Raw genomic sequence first — 12,719 nt, forward strand, 5'->3', positions numbered from 1 at the left:
TGTCTGTCTCTTGTCTCTCTCTGTGAATATCCAGATGTCCTGCTTAGAGCTAGCGCCAGAGAGCTGCGGAAACCTCCCAAGCTGACCCTCCCCGCCGCCCTGCCTGCAGCCCCCATTGATCCGCTAATGTTTTTAATCAGTCTTGCTAAATACTTCCTGTAGGGAGAATGAGTCGTGATGAGAAGTAATCTTGCGGCTTCTCTATTCTGAAAAATTCAATCACTGATCTACAGATACTGCTTATGCATCATGATACCCCAGTGCAGAAGAGGGGGATTAAATTTCATTCTTAAAGGTTATGGGATCCCTCAAGGCTTAGAGTATAGTAATGAAAAATTGAGAACCTAAAAAAGGGATTCCAGAATCTGCATAGTGAATAAACTCTCACTAGACCTTGCTTCTGATGTGAATTTAGGATTATATGCATAAGGATATGCCATTTGCTTTTTACTAGAGCCTAGCAATTTTGCTATATTTCATACATAACTTCTTTGGGTTTTTTTTCTTCAGTTTAAAGCAAATTCTCTTCAGTTTTTCTGAGGTGGTATATAATTTCTGGGCCTATTCCCCACTGGTCTGGAGTGGCCTTACTAGTAAGTCCTCTTAGTTAAGATTAGAAGCTATTTCCCCCAAACAGAAGCAGTCTCCTCAGCAGGCCTAAGCCTAATTGCTTACAAGTTACCCTCTTGCTCTGAAGATTAACAGATGTCCCTGTTTCTGTCTATGTATTCAAAGTAATATGTGCTTCCTAGGTTGCATGCTTTTCTTGGACGCTGAGTCTAATGTTTTGAGTTCTTGAAAGATCTCCAAAACCAGTATTGTGTATGGGTCTTAAGATACTCTAGCTTTGACATGAAGTATCTTATCCAAAGTAAAAATTCCCATTCTCCTTACATTCTGAAAGAGTCTGAAAACTCATTTCCAATATCTTGGTTCTTCTGTATAATTTGCCTTTTGTGTTTTTATGGAAACCCATTCTGATTAACGTATTCCCACAATATAGCAATTAAGTTATTTCTTCCTTAAGTGATGTGTCATCTCTTGCACTGTCTTCACTTACTCTTTCATGAAACCCTTGACTGTCTTTGATGTGTTAGAGACGATTAACAATGGGACCAGAGAAACACAGCCTTTGGTTTCATGGACTTTATGCCACTTACTCTTCTTCTAGGAACTGTACGGGTCATCAGGGTGCTTGGTTAACGTTATTCTTTTTTTTTTTTTTTTTTTTTAAAGATTTTATTTATTTATTTGACAGATGGAGATTACAAGTAGGCAGAGTGAGAGGAGGAAGCAGGCTCCCTGCTGAGCAGAGCGCCCGATGTGGGACTCGATCCCGGGACCCTGGGATCATGAACCGAGCCTAAGGCAGCGGCTTAACCCACTGAGCCACCCAGGCGCCCCTTGGTTAACGTTATTCTTTTAAAACCTTGGCATCTTTATGGACAAAATCTTATTTAAGCTTTTTTTCATGAACTATTTTAAAAACCTAACAAACACATACTCCCTACTTTTAAGCAATTTCTTTTCTATTCCAGATGGAATGATTATTATTACAGTCTACTTTTATTATTTTTAAGGTTTTCTTGTGCTACTTTAAATGCTTCAGTCCTTCCTCTTCCATAATGACTATATCCACTTTGACTCTGTTGACACATTATGAGACTAGGATGAGTAGAGAAGAAGGTGTGTAGGGTCATGGGAGGAGGCAGTGCCTTGTGTTCTCTTCTCAAGCCCACTGTGGGCTGCTTTATTCAGGAGAAGGTTCCTCCGTTCTCTTTTACTTCCCCACAACCCATCTTTACCCTTTGTCTTACATAGAAGGAAAGCAGCAAAGTAATATTATATATTAAAATCCTGGAAATACATTTTCAGCAACAGGGGAACATTTAAATAAATCATACTTTAGTTATAGGAAATGCTATCTTGAAAGTGTTAAGTGGTGAAAAAATGACATATCCAACTATAGGTAATAATAACAAAAATGTTAAAAACATATAACTGTAACAATACCAAAAATAATATGGTGATAGAATAAGAGCTAATGTTTTTATTATTTTTTAAATTTTTATTTAAATTCAATTTAGTTAACATATACTTTACTGTTAGTTTCAGGGGCAGAATTTAATGACTGATCAGTTGCATGTAACACCTAGTACTCAGCACATCCTCTGCCCTCCTTAACGCTCATCACCCAGTTGCCCCATCCCCGCACCCGTCTCCCCTCTAGCAATCCTCATCTGTTTTAAAAAGGGGAAATAACATAAAGCTGTATTGGCATAAAAATATCTGGAACCTTCAGTTTGTCCTCTATTGTTTAGAGTCTCTTATGGTTTGTTCCCCTCTCTGTTTTTGTCTTAATTTATTTTTCCTTCACTTCCCCTATGTTCATCTGTTTTGTTTCTTAAATTCCACATATGAGTGAAATTATATGGTATCTTTCTCTGACTTACTTTGCTTAGCCTAATCCCCTCTAGTTCCATCCACATCATTGCAAATGGCAAAAGAGTAATAGCCAATAATTTTTAAAGAATCACTATGTCGGGACGCCTGGGTGGCTCAGTTGGTTAAGAATCACTATGTCACGAACGTGTTCTAAATGCTTTGTCCTGAACTCCTTTGAGTACCTCATTTAAATCCCACAACAAACTTATCCGTTGGCAAATATTATCCAATTTTTGCACATGAACATAAAAATGAAGCCCCGAAAGTTTAGGCAATATTGCTAGGCTCAATAAAAAGATGGTGTAGGTTCTCAAGATACTTGAATTCTAGTGGGGCAATGAACCTTTGTATTCATAAGAAGAGCCCATGGGTATGCTGTGGGGTAGATGGGAGAGGCACCAGCTGCGAAGTCAGGGAAGATTCCAAATGGAAGGAACACATAAACAGACTTGTAAAGGAAGCGTTGACTAGTTTTCCAGGTCAACAGGCAGATGGGAAAAACAAAATTTATACTTGAAAGAGATGGTCTCGAATTGTGACTGCTTTTCACCAATTATGCAACTTTAAACAAGTAACTTCATTCCTTCATCGGAACAAAAGAAATGATATCTACCATTTCTCTGTGGCTTATCACAGAAAATACAGTATTGGAAGCTCTTTTTCATTGTTAGATGCTGTTTAATTATTGACAATACTTTAAATGTGTGACTTTCAGTTTTGCTTTGCCTTGCTTAGGTAGATGTAATCGTGACCTTGGGAGGTCTTGGTGGGCGTTTTGACCAGATTATGGCATCCGTGAGCACCCTCTTCCAAGCTACTTGCATCACTCCTGTGCCAGTTATAATAATCCAAGAGGAATCTCTCATCTACCTGCTTCAACCAGTAAGTGAAGAGTAAATATAATGTCAGCACTTTGCTTCCACAGAACTTTTAACATTCAAGTAAACTTGGAGAAAACACGAGCCTACTGTGTGTCTTTGAAGTTGACACATGAGTGAAGTTGATCATGCTGGCCTACTTGTGTTTACCCTGTTCTACTGCCTTAGAGCATGGAACAGCAAAAATCTACAGGAGAAGCCTCAAAGTTTTCATTTTATTATGCCCAGAAAAAAAAAATCTTGTAACTTTTAATTAAATTGACTATGAATTAAATTTAACACTTTTGCATTTTGAGCAGCTGAATGTGAATGCCACTTGAGAAAAATCTCAACAGAGGAAACACAAAGCTTGGCAAATATTTCAAATGAAATTCTCATATATTTTCAGTGTTGTCGTTATAATTGGAAACTGGATTTGATTTTGTTAAGCACTAAAAAGAAAATCTTTAGCTTTTACTCTTCATAGGTTGCCTGCTTATTAATTTCACTGCCTCAGAATAAATTTCTAATGATCATGTCATTCACTTCCCATGATGAATATCAAGGAGATTTTCTATCAACATAGTGCTTAGAACAGAATTCTTATTAAGTAAGTTTTATAAGGTTGATCAGTGAGTTCATTTAGAAAAATAATCATCTGGTAATATTTTTAGCAGATAGTGGACAGTTGTTCTTCTTTTTTGCCTCTCATTGTAATGTACTACTTCCAGCATTGCTTCTACCCCATCTGCTCCCTACCATCTGTAGCATGTCATTACCTAAAAATTGTTGTTCGGTTAATATAGTGGATATAATGCATGCTCCCTGTTGTTCAGCCAGCTTTGCATTTTTTTTTCCTTGCTCTTTGCATTGCCTAGCTTTCTGGAACACTTCCTATGAGATGTGAAAAGAGAGCTGAAGAATTCAGTTTTCAAACTCCATACTGTCCATTTATTTAGTCAACAAACAGAGAGCGCCTGCTATTCATTGCACTGCTAGACAGTTGAGGGCTAAGAAAACTAGTAACATGATTTTTGCTAACACATGTCCGGTGAAGAAGTCATGTGTAAAAACATAAACATAAAGCACCGTTGAAAAATTGGTACATAAACGAGATGAAAGATTATATGATTTGGTCCTAAGTGTAGTAAGGAAAGCCCACTCAGGCATTCACATTTTATTCACTCAGTTAATTCAACAGATATTTATCCTGCTATATGCCAGGCACTTACTTACCCAGGGATGTGGCAGCCAATTAAAGAGACAAAATGCCTGGTTTTCATTCTCTTGAGGCTACATTGGAACAGGATCTTCTAGAATGAGTGGATGTTTGCTGTGGGAGATGGTGAGGAAGCCATGCAAGGCAGAAGGAGCCACGAAAGAAAGAGGCACAGGGCATGTCGTAGGATCTGCGGTATGGAAAATACTAGAAGATGCAACTAGAAAACTACTTAGCTCATGAAGAGTCTTGAGTTTGTACAATAGAGTGTGGACGTTTTTGCTGTAGGGAATGAGAAGTCATTAAAATATTTCACTTAGTCGTATGACATGAGCAGATATGCTTCTTAGATTTCTCATTATGTATTTGTTAAATACCTAGTAATCTTCTAACAATTTCTTTTTTTTTTTTTTTTTTAATTTTTTTTTTTTAAGATTTTATTTATTTATCAGAGAGAGAGGTGGGGAGAGAGTAAGCACAGGCAGACGGAGTAGCAGGCAGAGGCAGAGGGAGAAGCAGGCTCCCTGCTGAGCAAGGAGCCCGATGTGGGACTCGATCCCAGGATGCTGGGATCATGACCTGAGCCGAAGGCAGCTGCTTAACCAACTGAGCCACCCAGGTGTCCCTCTTCTAACAATTTCTGAAGCGTGAAACTTTCTACCATGATAAATCATTGAGCTTCATTATATTGAATTGATGGTATGATTGCTAAAGTAGTCACCTGTAACTTGGCTGTAGGTAGATATTCTAGTGAACAGATAACCAGTTAGTTGAAGCTGCAGTACAATAATTCTTAAAAAGTAAAAAATGGAAAATTAACTGATAGAAAAAGCCACATCTGAAAAATGACTTTTGCCCTTAAGAATTGGTCATTGCATTTGGTGTTCTGTACCATCATGGTAACGTGGACCATGGTGGACTTCCTAAGATGCATTCAGCTTGGGATTCCGGGGATTTCCTCCAATGACAGGTTGCTGTCTGTCATCTGCTGAAAACCCAGCCATTAGTTTTTCAAAGACTGTCTTGGCACTATTCTTTTGCCTTCCTTGGCAACTCCAATTAATTGTAGTTATGATCCTGCAGTTGTATCATGTGTATCTGCAAACTTCTCTTTCATGTCGTCTGTGCTTTAACCTCCCTGGGCTGCATTCTGAAGGTCATCACCTGTGCTCCATGCCACTCTTCTGCTTCAGCTGGGTCTGTTTGCTGCTAAAAGCATCTGCAGAGCTTTAAATTCCTGCCATGATTCTGCTTTCTTATATGCTAGTCCTGTACTCACTTTTTTAAGACCCTTTTTAAAAAATTTTTATTTATTTATTTATCTGACAGACAGAGATCACAAGTAGGTAGAGAGGCAGGCAGAGAGAGAGAGGAGAAAGCAGGCTCCCTGCTGAGCAGAGAGCCGGATGCGGGACTCGATCCCAGGACCCTGCTATCATGACCTGAGCCAAAGGCAGAGGCTTAAACCCACTGAGCCCCCCAAGCACCCCTCAAGACCTTTCTTTAAAACATAATTGTCATACTTTATGGTCTAGAATAATTCTAAAACCTGTGATCTTTATAAATCCACTGTCTTTTGTATTCACTTTCACTTTTATATTTTGTAACCTCGAACCTTCCGTGTGTGATGATTTTTGGCCACGACCTTATATTCCTGGGAGCTTCACTTGTGGGAATTATTTGAAGTGTGAGTTAAAATTGAGTCCAGGGAGAATTTAGAGCAGACTCCCAGCCCAGTTATTTGTAGGCATTAACAACTTAGGACATCTGTGGAGACTTTCTGACAGCTGCAGAGTGCCAGGGCTTGGTCGGCAGTTTTCCTAGTGGTCCGGCGGGAGGTTATTTGTACTCATCTCCCACTGGAAGTCTCTGCTTTATATGGTGCAGTCTCCTTTTGCACTCCCACCCTGGGCAGGCCTTTGGCCTTGTCTCCTGATGACCTTCCCTGCTTCGATGCCTTGGAAACCAAAGCTCAAGTTCATCTGCTTTGGTAAACACCAAATATTTCAAAGATGAAAGTTAGATTTGGTTTCCTTTTTCAGTCCAACCTTAGTTTTTGGCTTCTGAGTACCCTTAAAAAAAAGAAAACAACAGATGTTTGATGCCTTTTAAAAGATTTCTTTAATTATTTTCTAGCACTTTTTATTAAGCTGGTCAGAGTACTAATTTGTCATACTGCTTCTGTAAGTATGGTGTTACCCTGCCTACGTTACAGGAGTAATTAGCCCGCAATCTCAGAGGCTTACATGAGATTATCTGTGGAATATCTGAGTGGATATCAGAGTAGAATATCTGGTCTGGTTTGGGCGGCATCCTTCATTTTGTATCTAAGCCAACGGAAAGAAATTGTGGCATCTGTGAAAAAGATAGCTAGAAAGTGGCACTGCATGTTTTTAAAGGCCAGGCCAGCTCTGTCCTCTGTCACCTTTGGTGGAGGACACAGTGACACTCCCCAGGCCACTGCAAGGCAGTCTAGGTAAATAAGGCCGTGGCCCAGGAAGAGGAACTACTGTGTGAACACAGAACATTGTCTCTCTCAAACTGCCAGAAACTGAAGTTTGGGAAGAAAGTCTGGAATCATGACCTACATAAGTTCTAGGAGAATAATTTTTTCCTTATTTATAAAATATATTAAACTTTAATTAATTGTTAAAACAGAATCCTTAGTTCTCCCAACAAAGTTTTGTATCATAGTCTACATTCTCCAAAACAATGCCTCCTAGGGTCTTTGTGTGATATTGTGCTTTTGTCTCATTGAAATAACTTGGGGGGCACCTGGGTGGCTCAGTGGGTTAAAGCCTCTGCCTTCGGCTCAGGTCATGATCTCAGGGTCCTGGGATTGAGCCCCACATGGGGCTCTCTGCTCAGCGGGGAGCCTGCTTCCCCCCCCACCCCCCACCGGCCTCTCTGCCTACTTGTGATCTCTGTCTGTCAAATAAATAAACAAAATCTTAGAAGAAAAGAAAAGAAATAACTGGGAAATTACCTAAGAAAATAATTATTAAATAGTGTGGGACAAAAACTTCCTATGCAGTCATACCCTCTGTCATGTAGAGGAGTGACAGTATTTAGCATAGACTTCCACCTGTGGGACTAACGGTGCCGGCTTTGCTCCTCTTTGGCACTAGTTCTAGAGAAATCTTCTCAGATTGTGCTCTTCCTCTCTCTCTCCCTCTCTCCCCACCTCCCCCCCCCCCCCGCAACTCTCTTTCTCTCTCTAAAATAAGTAAAATCTTAAGGAAGAAAAAAAATCTCCTGAGAGATACATATAAGGTCCCAGCTTTTCAACTGCTTTTAGTAAGAGAACACTAAGACAATTATTGGTATAAATGCAAAAGTCAAAATGAGTATGTTTGAGGATTTAGGATATGAACCAATCTTATATAGTTGCCATATTTTTAAGCAGTTTTAATTATATACTTATGAACTGTGATTAGACTAAAAATTAATTGAAAGCTATACTAAAATTAGTGCATAGAACCATTTTGCATTCTAGAAGTGGGACTCAGATCATTGAACTGAACTGACTTTGCCATGTGTGTTTTCATAGAACTATGTGTGATGTTATCCATGTGCTAGAGCATACATCTGTGTTAGGCAGTGTGTATGTTTTGGGGATATATTCAAAAAGGGTGTCTAAAGTTACCGTTCATAATTAATAGGACTGATCACAATCACAATCACAATGGACAGAAGAAGCCTCATAACGTTAAATTGAAACCATTTTCAAATATTGTGGAACCAGGGCCCAAGAAAACCAATCTGGTGTGCTTCAGTGCCAAATAAAGAATGGTTTGAAACTTTTGAAATGTATTTTTTAATAAATAGCTGTTCTCAGAAAGGAAGATAATTTTGGAACTTTTACAAGAAACATCTCATTTTAACTTCATAACAGTTCTGTGAGGAAAGCAGGACAGATATGTCAGTCACACAGCAATGTGTTTTGACTCTATACTTTCCACTACACTACTTTCCTCTTTCTTGGGGTTAGTGGCCTAACATGCAAATATCAAACTCTTTTTTTTTTTTTTAATTAACATATAAAGTATTATTTGTCCCGTGGGTACAGGTCTGTGAGTCATCAGGCTTACACAATTCACAGCACTCACCATAGCATGTATCCCCCGCAATGTCCATCACTCCACCACCCTAGCCGTCCCACCAACCCCCAGCAACCCTCAGTTTGTTTCATGAGATTTAGAGTCTCTTATGGTTTGTCTCCCTCCCTGGTCCCATCGTGTTTCATTTTTTCCCCTCCCTACCTGCTATGGTGCCCTACCCTGTCGCTCAAATTCCTCATATCAGAGAGATCATATGATAATTGTCTTTCTCTGATTGACTTATTTCGCTCAGCATAACCCTCTAGTTCCATCCACGTCATTGCAAATGGCAAGATTTCGGGTTCTTTTTGATGGCCACATAGTATTCCATCGTGTGTGTGTGTGTGTGTGTGTGTGTGTGTGTGTGTGTGTAATACCACATCATCTTTATCCATTCATCTGTTGATGGGCATCTAGGCTCTTTCCGTAGTTTGGCTATTGTGGGCATTGCTGCTATAATCATTCTGGGTACACATGCCCCTTCGGATCACTACATTTGTATCTTTAGAGTAAATACCCAGTAGTGTGTTTGCTGGGTTGTAGGGTAGCTCTATTTTCAACTTTTTGAGGAACTTGCATACTGTTTTCCAGAGTGGCTGCACCAGCTCGCATTCCCACCAACATTGTAGGAGGATTCCCTTTTCTTCATATCCTCGCCAACATCTGTCGTTTCCTGACTTACTAATTTTAGCCTCTCTGACTGGTGTGAGGTATTATCTCACTGTGGTTTTGATTTGTATTTCCCTGATGCCGAGTGATGGAGAACTTTTTAAGTGTCTGTTGGCCATGTCTTCTGCTTATTTCTTGATTGGATAATTTGTTCTTTGGGTGTTGAATTTAGTAAGTTCTTTATAGATTTTGGATAGCAAATATCAAACTCTTAAAACAAGTTATAGTTCATAGGCTGGTATTTATCCATGAACAGTGTTTTACTGAATGGGCAGTTGGTATTTGTTTAGAGTTGTGTGTGTGTGTGTGTGTGTGTGTGCGCGCGCGCGCATGTAATTATTCTCCACAATATTTTAAAATAAGATGAATTTGGGGTACACTGTAAGGGTATATCCCACCTCATTGTTCACCTAAATTAAAAATGACTCTGACTTTTTTAGTATGAAAAAATCTACATACCTCAAGAATTTTTATCATTTAAGAAAATTGAATGAGATTACCTTTGAGCTTTGCTAAAATACTTCAAAAGTGGTGAAAATCAGTGTAAATGTTAATTATTTTGAGTATTGTTTTTGAGAACAGTGTTTTCTGAAATTGAAGATAATAGCAGGAGGATGAGACATGTTATGGGACCTGTTGGTAGGACTGATAAAAATGTCTTGGTGCTGTGCTTTGTTAAGAGATGTCGCCTGTGTCTGTTAAGTGGCAATGATAGCCTTAGACCATGCGACTAAAATGTGCTTTTTTGGATCTTTTTTTAAAGAGCCACCTAAACCCTCAAATTACCTTAGCATTTCTGTAATAATCTACATGTGAGTCTCTCTTGAGACTGTTATGTAAATAAGTAAGCGTCCTTCATTCATGAGAGTTCTGTCGATCAGGCTGATCTGGTCACTGCCGGCTGACCTGTGCATCCAGAAGCCACTCCCTTAGTCTTACAGAGGTCGTTCCAAATCTTAGTCTTTCATCCGGGTTCTCTCTTCAGTCCCCTCTCTGTGACTTATTTTGGTTATTACAAATTGAATTTTAAAACAAGGGGGAGATAGTGTAGTTCCAGGTCTATATACATATGGAAAAATGTTTGGAATTTTTTAGCCGGTTTATTTTGAATATATAATGTCCTTTACGTTGTGTTTTGGCGTATTTCACTTACTGTGGGTCAAACTGCCATTATGAGTGAAAGCAGGTAGCATTTACTTTAAAAATGGCAGATTGAACGGTCCTTCAAATAGAAAATTAAAAATAGAATGCATAATAGCTCCTCCCTTAAAAGCAAGCATTTCTCTTTTACTTTCCAAAATGTCTTCTTAATAAGACTTTATAACCTTTTATGAGCAAGAGGTTTTATGAAACCAGTGAGAGACATTTTCGACATGAAACACTACTGATATCAATTACTAGTTAGGCTATATTCCTTATGAAGACATTTAGGTGCTCCCAGCCATGTTTATCATGCTAGCCATGCAGAGTGTGGATGGTTCCAGATTTCTCATACGTACTTTCTCATTTTCTGGTCCTGTGCTTCTCAGGAGTGCAGAAACATTAGCTTCTGTACACTGAGCATAAATTATCTTTTATCTGCAAGTTTTATGGCAGTTGGTAATACAAGTTAATAGGATTTATGACCAAGAAATGAGATGTCCAAGAGTTAATAAGGCATGCCTTTTACATTATCCTAAACCTTGTTCAGTGATTCCTAGTCAGGATTCCGGTATCTGATGCAGGGGAATGGTGTTACAGAGCTGACTTCCATCACTTTTTATCTCACCTGAGCAAACTTCTAAATATGTTGTAAATATTTCTTCCTCATGATCTTAGTCATGTTTACTGCTACTTGTTTTTTCACTCACTAGGACAATTTCTTGCTCTTTAAATTTCTCACATTTTATAAATCAGACATTGGCCGTGCTGGTAATGAATACAAAGGAAACATGTTCAGAGTCTGACAGAAGCTGGATGTCTCTGATGTAAATCTGTCACGCATGGTGGTTTCTGTTGTGAACTGAGGGTATGGGTCTGACTAGCCACATGTACACACCCAGGACCACCTCCTCAGCGACGGCACCAGGGAAGTGATTCTCAGAATATCACCAGTATCGTAGGGGCGCCTGGGTGGCTCAGTCTAGTGTCCAGCTCTGGATCTTAGCTCAGGGGTTGATCTCAGGGTCATGAGTTCAAGCCCCACCACAGGTTCCAGGTTGGGTGTGGAACCTGCTTAAAAAAAGAAAACAAAACTATATAGTAGCATAGAACCATTAAGTATTCGTGTAAATGGTATAAAACCTTAAAGATCATTTTATGGATAAAGAATTGTGGGGACTTGAAGGTCAAGTGATTTGCTCAAGTGATACACCGTGTTCCTTTGAAAGAAAATGGGTGCTAACCATGAGGTAGGTCTCAGGCAACAGTGGTCTGAAAAGGACCACCAGGCATCTCCTCTCCAAGGACGGGCTGTCGCATTGAGCGACTTTCCTCTTCCATAACCCCAAGTGCTAATACCCATTCCTTCCTCTGCCATTCACCCACCTAAACTTGCTCTTCTGGGAGAGTCCTTCCACTCAGTGTCTGACCTTAGCCGTCTGCCTTCACACTGTGTCGTCTGCATTACTCACTCTCTTTCTTTGGCTTATCCGCTCTGCTTTTCCAGGGCAGCAGCTTCTGCAGGTGGAATGCGTACAGACACGCGTCTTCCCGAAGCACCCTCCTCTTTTCACTTCAAACCTTGCCCGGCTTTCTGGGGAAAATGTCTCTGTGCCCGTTGCCTCCTTCTCTTCTTCTGTGTGCTCTTCCCCTTCCTCCCCTACAGGGCATTTTAAAATTATAAACCAAAACCTATCTTGTGTAGAACATTGTGTTAGTCTTATTATACTGTTATGAAAACATGACATTTTAATGAGCACTAAGACAACAAAATCCTAGAGCTATACAATTCTCATTTTTCTAAGTGCTCTAATATCCTCTTTAGAGTGCCATAGAAATATTTCCTTTATGGTTTTATCCATGTTTAATTAAACTAATTTTATGTAACTAAGAAGTTAAGGCACACATTCACAAAGAGTTTATTTGATAGGTATTGCATTCTGTTTTGTTGATTTAAAGCATAGAATATTTCATCAACAAACATTCTTCAAACACCTGTTATGTAGTAGATACTGTGGTAGGCACTGAGAATGTGGAAATAAAGCAAACAGCTTCTATTCTACTGCTCATAGTTCAGTGGAAAAGCCAGAAGAATAAGCCACAAAACTCAGAAATTCTTTTATAAGAGTACAGTGAGTGCTGGGCGTCAGGGTGGCTCAGTTGGTTAAGCTTCTGGCTTTTGATCTCAGCTCAGGTCTTGATCTTAGGGTCGAAAGTTCAAGCCCTGTGTTAGGCTCCGTGCGGGGCTTGGAGCTTCCTTAAACACACACACACACACGCACACACGCA

At 39.5% G+C, this 12,719-nt stretch overlaps 1 protein-coding gene across 2 annotated transcripts in view; it reads left to right on the top strand.

Annotated features, from left to right (window-relative positions):
- TPK1 (thiamin pyrophosphokinase 1) overlaps positions 1-12,719 on the top strand; it is a 343,412-nt gene that overhangs the window by 211,149 nt on the left and 119,544 nt on the right. For both annotated transcript variants that reach the window (XM_032305883.1, XM_032305882.1), the window contains exon 7: positions 3,181-3,327. In XM_032305883.1, coding sequence (XP_032161774.1) covers positions 3,181-3,327 — 147 coding nt within the window. The remainder of the gene's footprint in view (positions 1-3,180; positions 3,328-12,719) is intronic.

Source organism: Mustela erminea, chromosome 11 (assembly GCF_009829155.1).
Source record: "Mustela erminea isolate mMusErm1 chromosome 11, mMusErm1.Pri, whole genome shotgun sequence".
Taxonomy (NCBI): domain Eukaryota; kingdom Metazoa; phylum Chordata; class Mammalia; order Carnivora; family Mustelidae; genus Mustela; species Mustela erminea.